The following is a 24,765-nucleotide window of genomic DNA, read 5'->3' on the forward strand; positions in this document are numbered from 1 at the left end:
CCACCACCACCACCACCAATGAGCCCCCTCTCAGGAGCTCCTTCAGACAGATAAGTCCGTCCACCACCACTGCACCCACCTCTGATAATATGCATATTAATCCTTCACCACCACCATGGACACCAACCCCTCCTCCGCCGCCACCACCACCAGCAATGCAACCACCTCTGTTTCTCCTCCAATTTCTACCCCAGTTCAAACTTCCAGTACCATTTTAATTCCAGAAACTGCCATGGTTGATTTGGTAAATGACCCAGAGGAAGATTTCTACCCTCATGGACTTTATGAACAAATCCAACAACTTTTGGAAAGCTCGATTCCTGGACTATCAGGAAATATGGAGACTAATCCCTCCACCACCACCACCAACAATACAACCGCCTCAGTTTCTACATCAGTTCAAACTTCCACTACCCCATCAGGAAAAGAAAAAGCTAAATTCTTGGGTGCTTCATCATCTCCTGGAAAATCCATTTCACTACCATATGTATCTTCATCTTCACCTATTAACACCATTACTAAAGATGGTGACTCTAATAAGGTAAGAAATTATGAAAGATTTAATGACATTGGTTTTGTTTAAGTTTGTTGGTTTTCAGGAAGCAACCCAAAATCTTGTAGGACTTCTCACAAGTTTGACTCTTGCAAGTTTGAGTCTTGCATCTTCATCATCATCATCATCTCGAGGGGATCCCATTTCTCAATCTCCATCTCCACCCGGATCTCCATCTACATCTTCAACACCATCTCTACCTCCATCTCAAGTAAGGTAAGAAATTGTACTATTTAGAATAGATGAGTATTCATTGACATTGGGTTTGTTGAATTTGATTTCTGGCAAACAGAGAAAGGTTGAGAAGAAAGCTGAAGGAGAAGGAAAAGGTTGAGAAGAAAGCTGAAGGAGAAGGAAAAGGTTTATTAGAGAAGAAAATGAGTTTCATTTCTATACTAATTCTTTCATCGCGCAGGTATGAGAGCGGAGCTGGAGAAAATTCTTAATCTGCAGGAAATTAGTTTGAGACAAAAATCGAGAATCAATTGGCTTGAGGCAGGAGACAGAAATTCGAAGTTCTTCCATGGCATTATAAATTGTAGAAAGAGGTCGAATCGGATAGCAGCTTTGAGAGTAGGCGATGAGCTTATCATGGAGGACAAGCAGATCAAAAGTAGGGTGGTCGAGCACTTTGCAAATATTTACAAGGAGCCGGCTATGTGGAGACCTGGAGTGGGTAGTCTAAACTTGCATTCGATTTCGGATCTTCAAGCTGAGACTCTGGAGGGGGCATTCTCGGAAGAGGAAGTCCTTCTCGCAATCAAAGACTTGGCCAAAGATAAAGCTCCGGGGCCGGACGGTTTCTCCATCAAATTTTACGACAAATGCTGGAGTATTATTGGGAGTGACTTTATGAAGGTATTTTCAGATTTCTGGCTCTCGGGTAGTTTAGATTGGAGATTAAATCAATCGTTCCTCGTGCTTATCCCTAAGAAGGATATTACAGAATCATTGAATGACTACAGGCCGATAAGCTTAGTGGGGCGACTGTATAAGATCATTTCCAAGGTTTTGGCGAATCGACTTAAGACGGTTCTGGAATCCATCATATCTCCTAATCAAGGGGCTTTTATTAGTGATAGACAAATTCTCGACGGGGTTTTGATTGCTAATGAATGCTGGACTCCAAGATGAAATCTAAGTCCTCGGGTATTATGGTAAAGGTTGATTTGGAGAAAGCTTATGACAAAATTAGTTGGGATTTCCTTTACGACATCATGACTAAGATGGGTTTCAAGTATAAATGGAGAACATGGATTTTTAATTGCATCTCATCGGTTTCTTTCTCGGCTTTGATCAACGGTACCACTTCTTTGGTGTTCATGAACTCCAGGGGGATCCGTCAAGGAGACCCACTGTCGCCTCTCTTATTCCTGCTCGTGGCGGAAGTTCTTAGTTGTATGGTTAAAAGAGGGTAAGAGATTCGTTGGTTTGATGGTTTCAGGGTTTCTGATAATGAAACGCCTATTACCCATCTCCAATTTGCGGACGACACTCTATTTTTCATCAAAGAAGACATCAACCAGATCCGCAAGCTAAAAGACACTCTTATATGGTTTGAAGCAGCCTCTGGTTTTAAGGTCAACTTCGGTAAAAGCCAAGTGATTGAAGTTGGGAGGGTGGAGGGGTTAGATAACTTGGCTTCGACTTTTGGATGTGTTAAAGCTTCTTTACCTATTTCCTAATTAGGTCTGCCGTTGGGGTTCTTATATAGATCTAAACACCTTTGGGATCCAGTCATCAAGAAGGTGGCTAGGCGCCTCTCTCCGTGGAAGGCAAGACTTTTGTCAAGAGGGGGGAAATTGACTCTGATTAAGGCAGTTTTATCGACTCTTCCCATTTATTTCTTATCTCTCTTCTCGGCTCCGGTTTCGATTTGTAATGAATTGGAAAGAAAGTTCAAGGATTTCTTTTGGGATGGTGAGATGGATAACAAGAGAATTCATTGGGTGGCGTGGGAGATTCTTTGTAGGCCGATCTCTCAAGGGGGCTTGGGAATCAAAAGTCTGAGGAGGATGAGTGATGCATTATTATCTAAGTGGCTATGGAGATTCGGTAAGGAAAAGAACCTTATGTGGAGGAAAATCATTAAGGAAAAATATGGGGAAGAGGAGTTAGGGTGGATGTCGAAACCACCAAAAAAAGCGTATGGGATCTCGGTTTGGAGGGGGATTTATAGTAGGTGGCATAAGTTCCAATCCACGTCCAAGATTAAGGTCGGGGACGGAAAGAATACGAGTTTTTGGGGTGATATATGGGCTGAGGACACATCCCTTAAAGAAGCTTACTCGAATCTCTTTTTGCTCTCCGAGTCGAAGGATGAGACTGTTAGCGATTTCTTTGACATTAACTCGAAGGTTTGGAGGGTGGATTTTAGGAGAGGGCTCTTTGATTGGGATTTGGAGGAGGCAAATAGCCTGTTGAACGACATAGAACCACACTGCCTCATCAATCATCCAGACGTTAGGGTGTGGATATCAAATCCGGATCCTGAGAAGGTAGAGTTATCAGTGAGTGCGATGTTTTCGCTTTTGTCAAACCAGGGAAGGGAGTCTAAACTGGTTTTTAGAGATATTTGGAGAAAGAATACACCCATGAGGGTGAGCGTGTTCTTATGGGCTGTGATTTGGGAGAGGATTCCAACCATGGACAACTTGAGGAAACGGGGATTCATCTCGCCGAATCGCTGCGGTCTTTGTGGGAACGATGAAGAATCCTCCTCGCATATATTCCTTCATTGTGACACGGCGAGGGGTGTGTGGAACAGGTTCATGAGTAGTATCGGGATTGTCTGGTGTACCCCTAGTTCCATTACAGAACTCATGTTGGCTTGGAAAGGTATCAAAGGTAGTAAACACAAGAAGGCTATTCTCAACATTATTCCTAAAGCAATCATATGGGCAGTCTGGAGTGCTAGAAACGATGGAATTTTCAGAGACAAACCTCGATCACCAGAGTACATCTTCTTCGCGGCTAAATGCCTTATTTACCATTGGAGCAGATCGTACAAGTGGGCAAAATTGTATTCTTTTAATTGTATGGTTGAGTCATGGGATGGTTTCTTAGATTCGCTTTAATGTGTAGCTTTTTTTGCCGTCGGTCGTGGTGGTCTTTGGAAAGGATGGATTGGTGTGTCGGGAGGGGTCAGTGGAGTGGTCCTGGTGCTTGTATTTCGTTTTGTCCTCTGTCCCCAAGGCCTTTTTAGCCTTGTGTTTCTCTGTATTTTCCTTTTTTCTTCATTAATTTAATCAAAGTATTCAAAAAAAAAAACAACTATACAAATTTGTTCTTTTATTTTCTGCATCTTTTACTTACACCTTCGTTTCTCGACATTATTATCCCATAATCCGGTTTAAATAGTGCTCTCAGTTTTCCTTCTTGTCTACTTATAAAAAATGTACAAGAGTTTGCATTTCAATAGTTGTGGTGAGGTCTTAAAGTTCGAAACACACGAGCCCTAGTTTCCCTTAAACAATCACTTTCGAGTATTTATAGGTAGGTGTTATGTTCATAACCCACGATATAGGCAAGAGTTTACAGCTCAATAGTTGTCTCGAGGTCTCAGGTTCGAAACTTAGGAGCCCTCCAAGTTTAGATAATAATTGTACATTTATTATCAAAGATGATAGTCTGTTGAGCCACCATCCAGGCTGGTCTTCATAATTTATCTTACAACTTATCTCTCTCTCGTTTGTCGAAAATGGTAGGCTTCTTTGATGATTGAAAAGGTGTTAGCCTTTTCTAGTTTTATTAAGGAGGAATGGTGAAGGAAGAGGCCGAAAATGGTTAACTTAATTGTAGTTCATTATAGGAAACTGGAATCTTGAACCTCAAAGCAACTGTAAAGGTGAAATTGTAACCCAAATTGGGAGGTTTTGTTTACTGAGCCATTCCATCTCTTTTTTCTTTGAACGAGTTGATGGTAAGTGGTAACCACCGAGATGTGGGTCTAGGAGTGGGAGTAGGTCGAGCGCCATCGAGATGTGGGTCTAGGAATGGGTACAGGTCGAGGAGACTCGCTGAGTGTACTTTCTTCATTGACATTGCCTGACTCGAGCACCCAAGCTCTTAGCTTACGTGAATAAAAAGGCAGGTTTTGGTGGACACTTGACAAAATAGAAGTACTAATTTTCAGACTAATCCCACCAAAACTATCAAGCTCATTGGATAACAACTCATTGGGGCTCATCGAATAGTTAGGGCTACTGGGTTAGACTCGGGAGCAGCAAGTCTGATAGACGAGACATGTTTCGCTTTGTCTTTGTCTCCGATCATTTGTGAGTTTTAGGTGAAACCCTCTCTTCTTTGTCACCAACGGAAGTATGCACGAGGGTGTAGCATCCTTCAACCATATATGGGCTTTGCTTGACACACCTTTTTCGTAGATGACAAAGAGTAACTGAGTAATAAGTAAACCGACTAGCCCGTTTAGCTCAGTTGGTAGAGCGGAAGGCTCTTAACCTTGTGGTCGTGGGTTCGAGCCCCACGGTGGGCGTCATGATTTTTATGATGATGTAGGTACCATAATAACGTAGTGCCCTATCAAGATAAGTAGCAATCATAATAATCAAAATATGAATATATATTTATTTATGTATGGATATCCAAATATTAGAGAAATAAATATATACATATATTATTATGTCTAGTTTTATATATGTGTATATAAATTTATGCTAGAGAATTATAATAATATATATAACTAGAGAAATATATATATTATTAGAACAAATATACCTTAGCTATATTGTATTTTTGTAAGGATTTTGTTTCCCAACATTATAAATAGTTTTTATTGTAATAGATAAAATACACAAGTCATTCTATCATTTTTCTCTTCTTAGAAATTCTTTATTACATCAGAGCCAAAAGCACTCTAACGAGTTTAGTTGATAAAATCTAGGTCTACAATAGAAAGTTCAATCCGTACAAATTTCCATCTCTTTGACAAGAAACTCGTCGCAACTGTCTCCTTAGTAGGAAGTAAAGTAAGAATTTGTACTAATGGTGTGGGGAGTAGTGGGCTCTTGTACTAGAGATAATGGTGCCGGAAGTAGTGGGCTCTTGTACTAGTGATGCAGACAAATTTCTATCCTCAGCAAAGGGAAATGAAGATTCATCAAATATTACATGCCTAGAGACATATTCCTTGTGAGACACTAAGTCCAACCACCTATATCCTTTATGAATTTGACTATAGCCAATGAAAACACACTTGACTTATTTTGGACTTAGCTTATCACTCTTAGTATCACCAAGATAAAGATAACATAATGAGCCAAAGAATTTAATCATATCATAATGTGGACTTTTATGAAACAAAACTTCATAAGGAGTCTTATAGGATAACACCTTACTTGGTGTCATGTTGCTGAGGTAGGTGGGAGTAGAATAAGCATGGTACCAAAATTGTTTGGGCGTGGAAGCTTGAAATAACAAGGTATTGCTCAAAGAGGTAGTATGTTTATTCTTTCTTTCTGCCCTACCATTTTGTTTTGGAGTGTAGTGACAGGAACTTCTAAAAAGAATACTACATTTGCTTAAGTGAGCTTGAAAATCTCCTTTAGCTAGTTTTAATGCTCCATCACTTTGGAAACTCTTTACGGGGAGACATCAACCTTTTATAGTGTCTTTGAAAGTGTTGAAAGCATTGCACGTTGTCTGATCTTTTTTCATAGGGTAAATCTAAAAAAATCTACTAAAGTCATCCATGAATATGATGTAATATTTGATACCTGACTTAGTTGTGACAGGGGTTGGTCCCCATATGTCACAGTGAATCAATTAGAGTGGTTCAGAAGAGATACTTGTTGATGAACGAAAAAGGAGTTTCTAACTTTTCCTAATTGACATGAAGAGTGATGTGGCGTGAAAATGCTACATTTAGGTCACTTAACTTTGATGAGTTAGTTCTTTTCGGGTTTTATTTCTAATTATTTATGTGTTTTTATTGCTAGGTAGTTTATTTGGGGTTTGGCGTGTGATTCGGAATAAAAACAGCAAATTATAACATTTTCATCTCATGCCGCAAAAGAGAAGAAAAGAGAACCAGGGGTATTTTGGTCATTTTGGTCAAAATCAGAAGTCAAACAACAAGTAGAGTCAATGGCGAGTCCAACAGTGAAAACGGAAGTCAATCCTGAGTTCGGACGAGGAAGTTGTGAAAGATATAAGCCAAGGTCTTTCCTTGAAGGCACCCCTCTTTGGTTCCAATTGTAGAGACTAGATGAAGGCACTCCCTTGGTCTCTAATTCAAAGCCCAACATCTAAGCCCAAGTTCAAGAACCCAAAGAAGAAGGAAGGTGTAGAGATTTTATTGACACCCTCTCTTTATGGATCCAAGTCAAGTCTGAGTCAAAGTCAAAGTCTTGACCTAGGGTTTTAGTAGTAAAGGGCAACTTTTCATCATCTTCTTCTTCATCAAAGAACCAAGTTAGAGAGAAAAAAAAAAGAGGCTAGAAGGGTTCTAGGGTTTTGTTCTTGGGAGCTTGAAGCTTGGTTTGAGAGAGAAGAAGGGTAGAAGAGAGCCGGCCAAGCTTGGCCGGCCACACAAGGTCGGCCAAGGCTTTGGCTTGGCACAAGAGGGACAGAGAACGGCCGAACAGCAGCTGCTCCAGCACGAGCAGCAGCTTCTCCGACACGAGCAGCTCGGGATTTGGCCACAGGACGCGCGCATAGCTCGGGACGGCACAACAGCTTTCACGGGTTGGAAAGGAGCAGCAGTCACGGCACGGGCTGAAGCAACACGGACAGCAGCTGCTCGAACGAGTGCTGCTCGGGACTGTTGAAAATGGTGATGAGGTGTAAAGCTACTTTGTTTGAAGCTTTAGGTGGCATCAACCAAGCTCTTGGTGTCAACTACTATGTGAGGTGTCAAACAACATGAACCACCTATTATAAATGAGAGATCTCACCTTGGTGATAAGTCTCTTACCATTTGAGGTGGCAATTTATCAAGAGGACACCATGAGTTGGTGAGACACCTCATTTGTTGAGGTGTCCACACCATGTTTCTCCTCCAACACTATAAAAGGAGATGAAGAACTTCAATTCAAAATCATCTCATTCTCATCCCATCCATTCCATCTCATAAGCAAGCCAAGTGAAGAGAAAGTGAGTTAGTATTAGAAAGAGAGTTTAGTTTCTTCTAAATACTTGTCTTTCCTTTGGTAAAGAGAGAGTTGATAGTATATCTCCTAGAATAAGAGAGAGGTTGTTCATAATTGTTATCTCCTTATTTAGAGAGAAGAAGTTGTAAGTAATTCATCTCTAAGTGTAAATCTATCTACAAAGTTGTTCATCTTCGTGTTATTCGATATTCGACTTTAGTTGCAATTGAGTGTCTGAGACTCACAACCTTTCTAACAGTGGTATCAGAGCCCAGTTCTTGTCGGTTTGGTTAGTGAAAGAAGACACCAAAATAATGGCGGCAAAGTACGATATAGAAAAATTCAATGGGAATAATTTCTCATTATGGAAACTGAAGATGAAGGCAATTTTCAGAAAAGATAACTTTCTGGCGGCAATTGAAGATAGGCGGGTTGATATGCTTGATGACACTAAGTGGAACGAGATAGATGGCAATGCTATTGCAAATCTACACCTAGCACTAGCTGATGGAGTATTATCAAGTGTAGCTGAGAAGACATCAGCAAAAGAAATATGGGATACTTTAACAAAGTTGTACGAAACCAAATCACAACACAACAAAATCTTCTTGAAGAGAAGACTCTACACTCTTAGAATGATGGAGTCAACAACGGTAACAAACCACATCAACACCCTTAATACTTTATTCTCTCAACTTACATCAATAGGGCATAACATGGACACGGTTGAACGTGGGGAAATGATACTTCAGAGTCTACCAGATTCATATGATCAACTCATCATCAATATTACCACCAATATAGAAGTTCTGTACTTTGATGATATTGTTGCTGCAATACTTGAAGAAGAAAATTGGCGCAAAAACAAAGAAGATAGACAAGAAAGCTCACAACATGTTGAAGCTTTGACAATGATGAGAGGACGATCAATGGAACGTGGCTCAAGTGGGAGTCAGAAGCAAAGTAGATCAAAATCAAGGAGTAAGAAGAATGTGAAGTGTCACTATTGTGGAAAGAAAGGGCATTACAAAAGGGAGTGTTGGAATCTCAAGAAGAAAGAAGGAAAAAGTCCTGAGTTGTCAAACGCTCAGGGTTGTGTAGCAAGTACCTCAGATGAAGGCGAAATTTTATACAGCGAGGCAACAACAGTTCATGAAGGCAGAAGAAATTTTTCTGAAGTTTGGCTAATGGATTCAGGAGCCGCATGGCATATGACCCCTCAGAGAGAATGGTTCCATCAATACGACCCACCTCTGGAGGATCTGTGTACATGGGAGATGATCATGTTGTGGAGATTGCTGGTATTGGGAGCATCAAACTGAAGATGTATGATGGTACCGTTCGCACTATCTAGGAGGTACGACATGTTAAAGGTTTGAAGAAAAATCTATTGTCTTTAGGACAATTAGATAGTCTCGGGTGTAAAACCCATATTGAAGGTGGGACAATGAAGGTGATCAAAGGCGCGCTTGTGATCATGAAAGCGGAAAAGATAGCTGCTAATATGTACATGCTTTAAGGAGAAACACAACAAGAGGGAAAAGTTTCAGTTACATCAACAAGTTCGATAGAAGAGTCAACAAATCTTTGGCACAAAAAACTCGGTCACATATCAGAACAAGGTATGAAGATTCTCGTCAAACAAAACCTTCTTCCAGGGCTCAAAAATGTTTCCTTACCATTTTGTGAGCATTGTGTTACTAGTAATCAGCACAGATTGAAGTTCAGTAGTTCAAATGCTAGAAGCAAAACTATCTTAGAACTTGTTCACTCTGATGTATGGCAATCACCGGTTATATCCCTAGGAGGTGCAAGATACTTTGTATCTTTAATTGATGATTACTCCAAGAGATGTTGGGTGTTTCCAATCAAGAGGAAGGCAGATGAATTTCCAGTTTTCAAAATTTCCAAAGCGCAAATGATGCCAATCAAGAAGAAGGCATCAAAAGGCAGTTCACAGTGGCGTACACTCCACAACAATATGGAGTAGCAGAGCGGATGAACAGAACCTTGTTAGAAAGAACAAGAGCAATGTTGAGAGCTGCAAGAATGGCCAAATCCTTTTGGGCAGAAGCAGTCAAGACCGCGTGCTATGTGATCAATCGGTCTCCATCAACCGCAATTGATCTAAAGACGCCAATGCAAATGTGGACAGGTAAACCAACTGATTATTCTCGCTTACATATGTTTGGAAGTCTAGTGTACGTGATGTACAACACCCAAGAAACATCAAAGCTAGATTCGAAATCTAGAAGATGTTTTTTCTTAGGGTATGTTGATGGTGTGAAGGGGTACCGCCTAGGGATCCCACTGCCCACAAGGACAAAGTACAGAAGACAAAGTACAGTTCATGTTAGAAATGAACAAGAAGATCAAAATTCTTCTCAAGCGGAACTAGAGCACGAAGAACAAGAAAAAGATGAGACTGAAACTCCACTAATTCGACAGTCAACTCGGGAGCGGAGAGAACCAACTTGGCACTCAGATTATTTTATGGAAGGGAATATTGCATACTGTCTGCTAACGGAAGATGGAGAACCTTCAACTTATCATGAGGCTATAAAAGGTCAAGAAGCTTCTGGATGGCGCCAATGCAAGAAGAAATAGAAACTCTCCATAAAAATAATACATGGGATCTTGTTTATCTACCACAAGGAAGAAAAGCTATCGGAAACAAATGGGTCTTCAAGATCAAACGAGATAGCAATGACCAAGTAGAGCGGTATCGTGCTAGATTAGTAGTAAAAGGGTTTGCTCAGAAAGAGGGTATCGACTTCAACGAGATATTATCACCTGTTGTACGACTTACAACAGTTCGGGTAGTCCTGGCGATGTGTGCTACATATGACTTGTACTTGGAGGAGTTAGATGTGAAAACTGCATTTCTTCATGGAGAACTTGAAGAAGAAATTTATATGCTCCAACCAGAAGGTTTTGAAGAAAAAGAGAACTTGGTTTGCAGGTTGAACAAATCTCTATACGGTCTCAAACAGGCTCCGAGATGTTGGCATAAGAGATTTCATTCTTTCATTACGAGCCTAGGATACAACAGACTTAATGCAGATCCTTGTACTTACAACAAGAGATTTGGTAATGGCGATTTTATAATTTTGCTGTTGTATGTAGACGACATGTTGGTTGCAGGCCCCAACAAAGATCGTATTAGAAATTTGAAGGCTCAAATGGCTAGGGGATTTGAAATGAAGGACTTGGGACCAGCAAACAAGATTCTAGGGATGCAAATTCACCGAGACAGAAGTAATAGGAAGATTTAGCTTTCTCAAGAAAATTACTTGAAGAAAATCTTGCGACGCTTCAATATACAAGATAGTAAGTCAATCTCTACCCCTCTTCTTATTAATTTCAATTTATCTTCAAGTATGCGTCCTAGCAGTGAAGCAAAGAAGATAGAGATGTCTTGAGTATCGTATGCATCAGCAGTGGGTAGCACAATATCAGTAGTTCGAAAGCTTTTATAGTCTTCCACAAACTTGTAGCTCATTTCGATACGATTCCAGAATGGTATGGTGGTAATATTTTCGAGTTCGGATGAGGGAGTTATGGTTGTTAGAGTGAACAGTGCGCATTAGGGAAAGATTGACGCACTGCTGCGGTTATTTTATTCGTTTTGAGGTTATTCGCTTGGAAATGGTTAGAGATGCTAAGGCCTAAAGGTTTGGGGATGGGAATATTTTTCCAACCGTATAAGTGATGGAACGAGTAACGCCCGACAAGTAGACTTAACGAAAGGATTTGAGATAGTATGTGCATTTCATCGGCTTCGCATTAAGTTAAGCAAACTAGGAATACTTGGATATAAAACGGGTAAATTAAGGAACTTAAGAGTAATAGGAAGTATTGCTAAGGATTGGGTTTAGGATTATTAGAGTAAGTGGTTGGTAGTTTGTCACCCGAAGTCGAGAGAGTGCAAGATGAGTCGAACTCTGACACGTTTGTTTATGTATTCTTGTTTTCTTTTCGTGGTTTTTATCTTATATTCTCATGATTCTTGTAGAAGAATCTAAGTTGTTCTTGTTCTTCCTTGTCAGAGGGAGAGCCGACTCGCGAGAAGCGTGATACTACTCGAGACGTCGTATCCCAGGGCGGAGCTTGGCACCACTAGGTAGGGGAGCCCTCGTATTTCTTTTATATATATATATGATACATATAGAATCATACTAGAACTATGAGATACGCATGCATCACTATGAATAGAGTAGGAGATCATATCTGCATGATTTTAGTCTTTGATTTTTATGAAATTGGTGTCGGAACCTTTCTTCCTAATGTGATGGTTACATCTTACAACTGCCTTCTATGAAATGAATTTTGATAATCGATGTTTTACAAACATAAAGAGTTCGTATGTTATATGTGATTGGTGAAGTGGACTGAGACGAGTGATGAGGATCTTGGCAGTTGTAGTGCTCCACTAGCTGGCCGAGATTCTCGTTTAGGTTGGACTCTCGAGGCTCAGGGATTTGCTACCCTTGACCGCTCAATTGGACTGTACGCCTGTTTGTTCTTACCCTCGGGGCTCAGAGGCTGCACACCTCGGACCGCCCGACTGATTTAGTGATTGGGATCCCTCTGCACGTTATGATATGACTCTGTGTTGTGTGCCACTTCTGTGTGACAAGATAAATAATGTTTTAAAAAGTCTATCTCAGTTGAGGGCATAACGGGCGAGTTCCGAATCGACTGAGAATGCGGGTGAATGATGTTTTCACAAGAAAAGAATATCACTTCTACTTTCGAGAGACTAAACAATTTTCCAAAACCAGATAAAATAGTTGCATGCTAGGGTACCGAAGAGAATGAGGTTCAGGTCCTTCCATGGTAAGTGGGGGACGGCTCTCTTATTCGAACTCGGTGATCAAAAACGTATCTAGCTAAACTAGGCGTATATATTTATAGGTGGGCTTTTCAATGACTGCGGAGTCGCCTAGTGGGAGAGGGGCTTACCTACCTAGGGGCAAGTCACTTTCTCGAGAGAACTTGAGTACCTTGGTTAGTGCCGGTATGGGACTATACTAGCCAAAGTACTATAGAGTTCTCTGGGTAACTCTCTGTTGATTGAGGAGCATACCATGGGTGTTGTTGTATGTTAGAGTAGGGTTGATATATATATGTATTGTGCATGTTTTTCTTGCGAAAAAGGGTTTTATCGTCGTTTGCTTTTGGACTCCTCTACCAGATTACTCATGTCGGTGAGTACTGACCCCCTACCAGTGTGTTAGTTGCAGGTGCTAGTGCTTTTGTGGCGTGTGGCAGTGGTTATAGATACCTCTCTTAGTAATGGATTGCTAAGGATAGGCTGCACGTCGGCATGCTTTTTGATCTTTTGGGATTTTGGGCAACTTTACATATATTTTGTATTTTCCACACTCACACAATATATATATGTATATACCTAATACATAGGTTGTATATAGAATGTTTTTGAACCTATGCAAGGTGGTGTATATAGTTCGCTAGTTGCAGACTTGTGTAGACGTCATGGTGGTTTGCTTCCGCTTGTTTTTGGGTTTGTTTCTTTATGTTGGTTGAGCCATGACAGGTTACAGGTACGACCGGTTCGATTTACAGAGGAGGTGCTGCCGAATTTTCGGCTCTTCTGTAGATTGTCGGGGTGTGGTCGTGCTAGTTAGAGCACGGGGAGTCACATTATATGGTGTCGATCCTCCATCGGCCTAGCAGAAAACGTGAGCAGCATAAGAGCAAAGTAGATAGGATGGAGAAGTTACAAACAAAAGTAACTTTAAGTGGGAGAATGTTGAAAATGGTGATGAGGTGTAAAGCTACTTTGTTTGAAGCTTTAGGTGGCATCAACCAAGCTCTTGGTGTCAACTGCTATGTGAGGTGTCAAACAACATGAACCACCTATTGTAAATGAGACATCTCACCTTGGTGATAAGTCTCTTACCATTTGAGGTGGCAATTTATCAAGAGGATACCATGAGTTGGTGAGACACCTCATTTGTTGAGGTGTTCACACCATGTTTCTCCTCCAACACTATAAAAGGATATGAAGAACTTCAATTCAAAATCATCCCATCCATTCCATCTCATAAGCAAGTCAAGTGAAGAGAAAGTGAGTTAGTATTAGAAAGAGAGTTTAGTTTCTTCTAAATACTTGTCTTTCCTTAAGTAAAGAGAGAGTTGATAATATATCTCCCAGAATAAGAGAGAGGTTGTTCATAATTGTTATCTCCTTATTTAGAGAGAAGAAGTTGTAAGTAATTCATCTCTAAGTGTAAATCTACCTACAAAGTTGTTCATCTTCGTGTTATTCGATATTCGACTTTAGTTTTAATTGAGTGTCTAAGACTCACAACCTTTCTAACAGGGACGTCGTGGATAGTAGCTTCCAGCAGCTCGGGACTTCAAGATCATGCACGGGACGCGCGGCTGTGGCTAGGGATGCTTGAGATTTGGCCGGACCACCATTTTCTTGGCCGGATTTCATCATCTTCTAGCCGGATTTCTCAAGAACTTCCGACCATTTTCTTGAGTGGAAACCTTAGGGGTTTTGCTTCCCATGTCATGATGTTGCTTCCCATGTCATGATGTTGCTTCCCATGTGTTTGATTTGGTGTGTGGGTTAAAATTGATTAGAGAGAAAAAGCTTGGTGAAGCTTTAATGGTGGTTTGTGATAAATGGAGAAGATGATGGTGGTCGCTATGGGGAGATCTGATTTTTGCTCAGGGACACCCATTATGCTCTGTTAAGGGGAAATCCAGAAATTTGCTAAGGGGGGATCGGCTGAACCTTAACTACTCAAATTTTCCGACGAACCGAGCCTTGAACCACATCGAAAAAGGGGGATTCTCTCATCATTTTCCTTTCATTTATTGTTCATTCACCATGTTTAGCTTACTTTAGTGTGTCGATTATGAGATGAAATGCGATGAATTTGTGATTATGTATGTGATAATTTAATGTGTTTGATAATAAATTGATGTTCTCTTATTTCGGTTACTTGTTTCAATCGTTTTTCATGTGTTTTGTCATGCACTTCACATAGTTAGGCGATTAGACGACATTTTCGATGATTCGGTTTTAATCGTTTAGGAAGTTTGTTTGACTAAGTATTATCTCTGGATATACGTAGTGCTTATGAACGTCCACCTTAGGAATCGAGACTAGATTTACATCAATCCATTCGATTGGACCGTACATAGTTGTAGGTTCACCAAATTGGATTCTCGGACTTCGACACCTCTCTTATTTGTTGTTCCCCGACTCTTGTTCCTCCGAATCTTCTCTCGAATCTCTCTCGCCCGTTTACTTTTATCGTTTAATTAGTTTTGTTTGTTTTCTTTATTGCTTATTCAATTAAAACCCCCCAGTTATCATAGTTCTTTTCCGCCTTAGTCTAAGTTAGTTGTGATACTTAAACCTTTGAACGAGACCCTTTCGATATCCAAACTACCTTCCTATCCTTGGATCGATCCCGGCGTTGTCGGATTACTACTTGATACCTCCGCTTGGGTGTGCAACCTTTTCGGGTGCATCAAAGAGCAAATGTTATTCAACTCCTTTGATGAAAGTTGAACTTTCTAATCCCTTTCTAAAGTTAGAATAATTTCTTTTGAGGGATGCCCAAGTCTATTATGCCAAACCTTAACTGGAGCAGTAGCAGCGTATGTTTCTTCAAAATTTTCCTCTTTTAAACCAGGATATATGCTCATACTGAAGTCAATATTGTATAAGTTGGTTGTCATAGGTTCATCTGCAAGAACCTCTTTAGACCATAGGTCTCTGATAAGAAAACCCCAAGGTAGGAATTCAACACTTCAAAAATTCTCCTTGGTGAATTTTGAAATAGACAGCAGGTTCTTTTGAATAGTTGGAACATATAGTACCTTTTTAAGCTGAAAAGAGTGTTCACCACCTAGCACAGTAGCTTTTCCAGTATTGTTAATATCTAAACAATGGCCATTACCAATCATAACTCCATTTTCACCATTATAGGGAGTACTAGCATGAAGGTTTGTCTTTGAGTGTGTCATCTGACTTGTAGCTCCTGTGTCAACTATCCATTTATCATGTTTGGCACTGACACAAGTCAAATTTATCTGTTCAGTAGATAAAGATGTAGTCTTGTGTAAGGGTGTACTCGAGTCGAGTCGAGTCGAGCCGAGTAGTAAGATGTTCAAGCTCCGTTCGTGTATTTGACTGTCGAGCTCGAGCTCGTTCGAGTAATTGTCCACTTGTTCAAGCTCGGTTCGTATAAGTTTGAAAGAGCTCGAGCTCGAACTCGAGCTCGCATTGTTTTAAACTCAATTATCAAAATACTTCAAATTAAAACTTTCTAAATCATCAAAATACTTCAATGATCATTTGTCACATACAATAATAATGATTAATGATTCATATTCCGATAATTTTTTAATGGTTGATATTTCATGTACAAGTTTCAATACTAATACGTAATTATGTACTATACTATTATAAGAGTATGTTAACCGAGTTGTTGACGAGTAGCTCGTGATACACTGAAGAATGTTCAAGCTCGGCTCGTTTATGTAAACGAGCTTGATTTTGAGCTCGTGTTAAGCTCGGGCTCGTTAATATTCGAGTCGAGCACGAGCAATAGTCGAGCCGAGCTCGAGCAGCTCGTTAAGAGCTCGGCTCGTGTACACCCCTAGTCTTATGGTTTCCTATCAAAGCTCCAAAATGAGCTTGCTCTTCTTCTACATCTTGGGATTCTACAAATTTATCCCCATCTTCCTCCTCTTCTTCTAATTCTTTCAAGTGAAAATGTGCAAAGTTTCTACGTGGAGGTTTGGTAGAAGAGGAAGATGGGTCTGAGAAGTCTTTAAAGCTCATTCGACATTGTCTGGATGTGTGGCCCCATTTATAGCAAATGACACAAGGAACAGTAGTGTAGTCAAAGAAATTGTTTCTGACTTGAGGAGAGTTTTGTTTTTGTTGAAATCTTGAACCAGAATCAAGAACTTGATTTTGGTTTAATAGTCTTTGACTTGAAAATGATGATTTGCCATACCCTTAATTATTTGGAAATCTCTTCACAAAATAGGCCTCATTATCATCATCTTTTTTAACCAATGTTCATGGTCAATAAGTCAACTCCTCGGTTTAGCAAAGTTCAAACCTTCTCTATTTTGGATAGTAATGACAAACTGGGAGTATTCTTTACCAAGACCATGAAGTACTATCCTAGACAATTCAGAATCACTAACTCGGTCATTTACTGCACAAGAGAATCAGCCAGATTCTTTACCTTGCTTAGGTATTCGAGATTGAAGCAGACCCTTTCTTTATTGTTTGAAGCTTTTTTTCAAAGAAGATTTCTTAGCTTCAAATTCTTGAAGATATATTAATTCAAGATAGGTTCAAATGTCTCTAGCTGTTTTCCATCCTAAGATATCTGAAGCTATTGAATGAGTAATGGTGCCTTTAATGGCCATTGAAGATAGGTTGGATTAACCACATCTCTTCCATCAAGAACAATAAGTTGAGAGGGTTCAGTATATGTGTCATCTATGTAGCAAATTAGATCATTCCCAATTAGGGCATTTTCAATTTGATCTTTCCAAACCAAGAAATTAGAACCATCCAATCTAGCCGAAATAAGACTAGTAATATTAGCATTGTGAGAATACTGACCTGAATTAGGGTTTATATTTTGTGTTTGAGGATGGAGAATTGCTCCTGAATTCTCCACAGGTGAAAAGATTAACTCTTTGATTCCTTGATGACAAATCTTCAACTCTTTTCTGTGTCAAAAATTGTATCTCTGATTCGTTGATAATAAAAGTTTCAATTTTGAATTCAATGTCTTGCTTGATTTTAGTCCTAATTTGGGTTTTCATGAATTCGATGATTTAAAAAAAAACACACCAGGGCTCCAATACCATGAAAGCCAGAAGAAGATTTTTATTACTTTCTTGAAGATTAGATCATTACAATACTTCTATTTATAGAAATTACACAGTCGAGAGGTTTAGAGAGAGAGAAAAGCTAGAGAGAGAAAGTGAAGTTAGTTATGAACGGATCACCTAACTCTTAACAAACTAATATGTTCTTAACTAACTTCTAATTACATTGCCCACGAGTGAGTCATATATACAAGCACAAAGAGTGCCTATATAAACTAACACTTACCAACACTTCTCTCTTCAGTCCTTAATTCATATTTAATGTTCTAAAAGAATCCCTGTTTCTCTTTGATCTTCTGAGATGATCCTTCGCTCTTACGACTACATTCTTTGACGCATTATCACATTTCTATACTTATAAAACTGGAATAGTTCCCTCAATATTAGTATGACATTTTGGCGTGAGCACGCAATTGCCCTTTATAAAAATTCTTCAAATCATATATATATATATATATATATATATATATATATATATTTTGTTGAGGAATCTTCAAATCATATTAGTAAGAGCCTTGATTATTATTTTTTTGTATTTTTATTGGTGAAGTATAGAAACTAAAAAGTGGAAAAAATATCTCCTTCTCAATCAAATAGTACAATATCTTGCATATCTCAAAGTTATTATTTTAGAGAAACAAATTATAAAAGATAATATTCTATTCACAAAATAATCTAGTTTAGGAATATTAATTAAAATAGTATAAATCTGCCTCAAGTTTCTATAGACATAAGATTATATCTAGCACAATCAGTAATCCAATTTATTTTACATCTTTGACTTGGATATTCTCAAGTTGTGTATATAAACACAAATACCCCCATCATCCATTTCATTATATAGAATCAAGAATGGGGTCTAACTGTTTAAGCCCATCTCTTTTATTCTCTAAGAGTTTCATTATGTTCTTAGTTGTGTCTATTATAACCATTGTTTGTGATGCTGCTATTACTGATGAAAGGAAGGTATATATTGTGTACATGGGTGGCCTTCCAGCTAGTAGGGAATACTCTCCAACATCTCACCACAATAGTATTCTTGAAGAAGTTCTCGAGGGAAGGTACGTACTTTATTAGTTAAGGCTAGAAATAAGTGAGGATTTTTTCAGTCGATCGGTTATATTATGAGACATCATTTCGTCAATATTAGACTTTCTATCAGAAAAAAAAAAAAACAAGACTAATTTTGGTGGCCTTGATATGATTGTTTTGTATACTAATAATTGTATAGCTCGGTGGAAGATGCTATTGTCCGAAGTTATAAAAGGAGTTTCAATGGATTTGCAGCAAAGCTCACAGAACAAGAAGTTCAAAAACTTTCTGGTAACTTATAGCTAGAGGAGAAGATTAAATTTCATTTCTGGTTAATAATAATAGTAAATATTTGTCTTTCTAGGCAAGGAAGGCATTGTGTCTATTTTCCCAAACCGAATGCTTCAACTTCATACAACGAGATCATGGGATTTTATGGGATTATCAGAGACTGTGAAACGTAATCCTACTGTCGAAAGCGACACAATTGTAGGTATACTAGATACTGGAATCTGGCCAGAGTTGGAGAGTTTCAAAGATGATGGATTTGGTCCACCGCCTAAGAAATGGAAGGGTGTCTGTGAAGGTGGTAGAAATTTCACCTGCAACAAGTAATTATCTTTACACCCTTGTCTACTTGCTCTACGTTAGTCTACAATATTAGACATTTTCTACATTCACTTAGGGTTTTAGTCAATATTTGGTCCACCCGGCTGGCTGGCTGGCGCTTTAATAAGACTACGAGTAAAAACAAGTAATGTTTCCCTAGGTATAAATCAATTAATTATAGCTTAATGATTTTGTTTCAATTAACTTTCAGCAAGCTCATTGGTGCAAGAATTTATTCCGAGAAACTTCGCATGGGATCCGCTAAGGACCTAGTAGGACATGGTACACATACTGCATCAATTGCAGCCGGTGCTGTCGTAAAAGATGCAAGCTTCTTTGAGTTGGCCAAGGGAAATGCAAGGGGTGCAGTACCCTCAGCAAGAGTTGCTGTTTACAAGGTCTGTTACAGAAAAAGGTGCCCGGCTGCCCAAATCTTAGCTGGGTTCGATGATGCAATTGCCGACGGTGTCAACATTATTTCAATCTCTGTAGGGTTATCTAAGTCGACTGGCTTTGACGTGGACCCAATTGCCATTGGTTCTTTCCATGCCATAAAGAGTGGCATTCTCACGTCACAGTCAGCTGGTAATGATGGTCCAAAACCACAAAGTGTAAGCAGTGCTGCACCTTGGTTGTTAAGTGTAGCAGCAAGTAGTACAGATCGTCGGATAATCGACAAGGTAGTGCTAGGAAATGGGAAGACAGTCGTGGTAAGCCTCAACTTCTATTAGTTATATGTGAAATTCTACTTAAATACTATTAGGTTAACAAAGAATGTTCAATTTAATTGCTCATATGTGGTGGCTAGGGTACCGGGGTTAATTCTTTCACCTTGAATGGAACTAAATTTTCACTTGTATATGGGGCAGAAGTTTCGAGCAAGTGTGGTGCCGCAGCTGCTCGGTAATTTATTTTACTAAAGAATTTGGTTTTATTTATAAAACAGAATTTTATGTTAATTTTAAATACTACTGAGAAAATCCAGGAGTTGTGAATTCGGCTGTGTAGACAGAAACTTAGTGCAGGGGAAGATTGTTGTATGTGATAAGGAAAGCAAAGGTCAACAAGCTCTCGACAAAGCTTTAGGAACAATCATGATTTCTAACGAACGCGATTTTTCTTGGGTTTATCCTCTACCAGCAACTCTTTTAGGGAACGAAAGTGGTGTAGATGTTAAGTCTTATATTCAATCCGACAAGTAAGTCCATTTGAATTCGATAAAGTGAATATGAATGTATAATACAAAAAGAAGGCCATCTAATTTATATGTTATCTCTTTTCTCCACTGATTGCAGAAACCCTGTAGGAACTATTTTGAAAAGTGAGTCTATAAAAGATTCGAAAGCTCCTGTAGTTGTTTCTTTCTCTTCTCGTGGGCCGAATGTCCACTTACCTGATATTATCAAGGTAAGTATTTCGTCACGCACATATATACATATGTAGTATCATCGAATGTTGTCTTTTTCATTTTTGTTTAACGATTAAATTAATCTAACCACAGCCAGATATAACTGCCCCTGGTGTTGACATTTTGGCTGGGTTTTCACCTTCCGCGAATCCATCGGATGTAGAAGGAGATGAAAGAAAGGTAAAGTACAGTATATTATCCGGGACGTCAATGTCGTGTCCTCATGCAACGGGAGCAGCAGCTTACGTCAAAACTTTTCATCCTGAATGGTCTCCTTCTGCAATTAAATCTGCTCTTATGACTACTGGTATGTATAATCAATTGAAGTCCTCCTCTTTCGTATGAGTGGGGTACTTGAAGTCTATATTTACTCACTATTGTTTGATTTTTTTTAGCTTGGCCAATGAATAGGACCAACAATGAAGAAGGTGAATTTGCTTATGGTGCTGGTCACATTGATCCTGTGAAAGCTGCTAATCCTGGTCTTGTTTATGAAACACTTCCAGAAGACTATGTCAAAATGCTATGTGATCTTGGTTATGACAAAGCCAAAGTTATACTCATAACAAATAGTACTTGTCCCGAAAGTACTGGTGCCAGAGGAACGCCAAGGGATCTCAACTATCCCTCGTTGGGTGCTCATGTTGAAGCAAATGAGGCAGTCAACTTGAACTTTACAAGGATTGTAACAAATGTTGGTTTAGCTAGTTCAACATATAATGCGACGATCAGATATTCAGATGAGAGGGTTAAGGTGACAGTCAACCCTAGTGTTTTGTCATTCAACTCCTTGAACGAGAAAAAGTCTTTTATTGTGACTGTCGTTGGGAAAGAATTAGGTCCAGATGTTACATCCTCTTCGGTACTGGAATGGTCGGATGGGGTTCACAGTGTGAGAAGTCCTATTGTCATCTATTCACAGTTTATTTCTTCACAACCAAGCAATTAGCAAATTAGATTGTACCAACTCATCTCTGTTGAATAATAAACAATATACTTTTGTCCTGTTCTTTTATCTCTACAAAAGTTTCTGACACTAAGTAGCTAATTATCTCCGCTTACAACATCTTATCTCTACGGACCCATTTCTGTATAGAGCGAACTTTTCTTTTTATTAGTAATCTTAACAAAAATCTACGTGTTTCTTTTTAGATGTCTAGTTCCCCGTGCGATACACAACAACAATCATATGTGAATGATTTCATTATTTTCATCCACTGAGATACTCTAATTACATATAATTAGGTAAAATGGCTCTCTTGATATACAATGTGTTAGGACAAAAACTACGTACCAAGACTCGTTATTGACATAAGCTTCTCTCAGAAGATTCCCACTAAGATTATTGAATCATTCAGGAAGTAACCATCCATCCATATTTTTGTCAATCCCACTAAGAATATTGCTAGATGTAGCAAGTATTCTGTTACAAAATTTGTCAATCCCACTAAGAAAATTTGGACCCAATGTAAAGCTTGTGAGCCAAACTGTTTTCCTCAATTTCGAACACCAACTTTCGATCCAACTCAATCCACCACTTTCCGAACTCTTCCATGTGACCACCCTCGTTGTACAAAACCGAAATACACATGCGACAACGGAGAATGCAAATACAACATTCAGTATTTAGAGGGAAACTCTTTAGGTTACCTCGGTACAGAAAAACTTAGTTCCAGAGATAACAATGAATCCTTACTGAATACAATATTTGGCTGTACTACAGCAAGTAGTGATCTCGGATTTGAAGGAGATATAGATGGTATTCTGGGTATGAGCAGAGGTATTGTGTCATTGATATCTCAAATGAGAGATGAAACAGAGAAATTCTCTTACTGTCTAGTAGATGAAATGAAACACAAAGACGCTCGTAGTTACCTAACATTCGGTGACAAAGTTAGGTTTCAAGGCAGTGTTCAATCGACTCCATTTATAACCTTGATCTCTGAGCCAGACTTGTACGGACTGAAGCTTTTGGACATTAGTGTTGGTAACCGGAGGTTGAACTTCCCTCCGGGTACTTTCGATATGGGAGAAGATGGACGTGGAGGGTGCTTCATAGATTCCGGATATGCTTTTACAACCATTGCTGAGGAACCTTACAAAGTTTTCAAGAGTGCTATAGTAGAGCATTTCGGTGATAAGCTCACACCGATTCCGGGGCTTCATGATATAGATTTATGTTTCAAGATACCTCAAGATTATGCTGCCGAAGTCCCGAGTGTTACGTTCCATTTCGAAGAAGAAGCTGATCTAATAATGAAGTCAGATACTGTGTTTAAGTATGATGGTACGGAAGGCTATTACTGCCTTCTTATTCTTCCTAGCCAGATGAATGACTTCACCATTATTGGAACACTTCAGCAGGTGGATATCCGGTTCCAGTATGATTTAGGAGCACAAAGACTTTCGTGGGCTCCGGAGGATTGTCATTCCCATCCCTAGTGATCTCTCTCGAGTCATCTTTTATATAGTAATTCATGATGTAATGACATTGTCGTCTTCGCGACGTGTCGTATAAGTTTTTAATCAAATAAACTAATAATGAAATCAGAGTTCCATTCCTTCTATCCCTACTCTTAAACTTCAAACATGCAAGAAATTGGTAGTACATTTTTTACCTAATAAAACTAGTCAAAGCAGAGTAACAGTACTTAACCTAACTAACATAAATGATGGTTCGGAATGAATAAACTTGTCAAAAACCCTAACTTTAAGAAGAAAACAATAATGAGGTCTATCAATTGATTACACATCGGAAGCCCATATTTAATCCCTTCGATTTGAAATCAGGATTTGGTTATATCTTGTGAAGGAGATCAAGATTACACATGTTATGGAGCTAACAGCCCATCTACAATCATCATACATGTTATGGAGCTAATTACACTTCTAACAGTACATATCAAACCAATCTCATAAACTTCCTTCTTCCTTCTCTATCTACATCAAACAACAAGACAATTATCAAGAATGGGTATCGAAAAGCCATAGCCGGTCGAGGCCCAGATACCGTTTACGGGTCATTTCAGTGTAGAGGTGACATTACAGAAGAAAAATGTCAAGAACATGTTGAAATAGCATCAAAAGAGATCACACAATATTATAGATGTCCAAACTCTAAGAAAGCAATAATATGGTATGATGAATGTATGTTGAGATATTCAAATCAACCATATTTCTCTATAAATTCTCAAGGTATTAGGTGGGTTAATGAATGATCTTGTGAGAGAAGCTATTTTTAATGGGTCTTCTTCTACTAAATTCTCAAATAACACAGACTAGTTTCTTAAGGTATATGGTTTAGTACAATGTAATCCTTAAAGATAATTCACAACCCATGAGGTCTTGTTGATAAGTACACTCCTACTAAGGTGGGATAGCAAGAGGTCTTATTTATCTTCATGAGGATTCTCGCCTTAAGGTTCCATTCCTTCAAACATGCAAGAAATTGGTGGTACATATTAACAGAACTAGTGAAATCAGAGTATAGTAGTTAACCTAACAGAATTGATAAAGGAATGAATAAACTTATCAAAAGCCCTAACTTTGGGAAGAAAGAAAACAACAATGAGTTGATTGCCCATACTTAATCCCTTAGATTTAAAATCAGGATTTGATTATATCTTGGGAAGGAGATCAAGATTTTCTTTTGAGAAAGAGATTTGTTTTTCAAGTGTGATATACATAAAAATTAACTTCCCCTAACACCACCACTTCACCCTCTAGAAACATTATAGGGTTTACTGCAACGTTTTAGTGACACGGTTGAAATTGAGTTTGATATCATTATTATGTGTAAACTTTTTAAAATGGCACTACCATTTGGTTGTCACAAACTTCAAAATCCTTGAGATCCGAGGTTCAATTCAATCAGAATATGTGGAATTTATGAGGGTATGAATTCATCGCACTTGATAAAGCTGCTGAAGAAGCTGAATGGTTGCGAAGCTCTTTGGATGACATTCTAATTGGCCTAAACCAATCCCTTCAATTTTGATTCATTATGATTCCACAGTTGTAATAGCTAAAGCTCAAAACAACATCTACAACGGAAAGTCTAGACATATTCGCCGAAGGCATAACTCGATTAAGCAATTGTTGGCTAATGGAGTAATTTCCATAAATTTTGTGAGATCTAAGGAAAA

The 24,765-nt window shown here is 38.9% G+C and overlaps 1 protein-coding gene and 1 non-coding gene across 2 annotated transcripts; both read left to right on the forward strand.

Annotated features, from left to right (window-relative positions):
• The first annotated feature begins 4,975 nt into the window (after positions 1-4,975).
• Positions 4,976-5,048, forward strand: TRNAK-CUU (transfer RNA lysine (anticodon CUU)). The gene has a single exon. It is a non-coding gene; the product is annotated as a tRNA-Lys (tRNA).
• Positions 5,049-18,477: 13,429 nt separating this feature from the next.
• Positions 18,478-23,062, forward strand: LOC147560414 (subtilisin-like protease SBT4.4). The gene is made up of 10 exons (XM_086659275.1): positions 18,478-18,632; positions 18,803-18,894; positions 18,968-19,214; positions 19,424-19,922; positions 20,021-20,115; positions 20,198-20,410; positions 20,508-20,619; positions 20,714-20,927; positions 21,016-21,541; positions 22,036-23,062. Exons 1-10 carry the CDS (start codon positions 18,553-18,555, stop codon positions 23,060-23,062), a joined length of 3,105 nt encoding a protein of 1,034 aa, XP_086515401.1. The 5' UTR covers positions 18,478-18,552.
• The last annotated feature ends 1,703 nt before the right edge of the window (positions 23,063-24,765 follow it).

The sequence above is a fragment of the Eschscholzia californica genome, unplaced genomic scaffold (genome assembly GCF_041429995.1).
Source record: "Eschscholzia californica isolate CP2 unplaced genomic scaffold, dmEscCali1.0.p SCAF_2, whole genome shotgun sequence".
NCBI lineage: Eukaryota > Viridiplantae > Streptophyta > Magnoliopsida > Ranunculales > Papaveraceae > Eschscholzia > Eschscholzia californica.

Excerpts from the sequence above, each read along its gene's own strand:
- LOC147560414 (XM_086659275.1), top strand. The coding sequence starts at position 18,553 with ATGGGTGGCCTTCCAGCTAGTAGGGAATACTCTCCAACATCTCACCAC. Across the intron at positions 20,116-20,197 it reads TGTGGTGCCGCAGCTGCTCG|GAGTTGTGAATTCGGCTGTG; the intron begins GTAATTTATTTT and ends GAGAAAATCCAG. Across the intron at positions 20,620-20,713 it reads ACTTACCTGATATTATCAAG|CCAGATATAACTGCCCCTGG; the intron begins GTAAGTATTTCG and ends ATCTAACCACAG.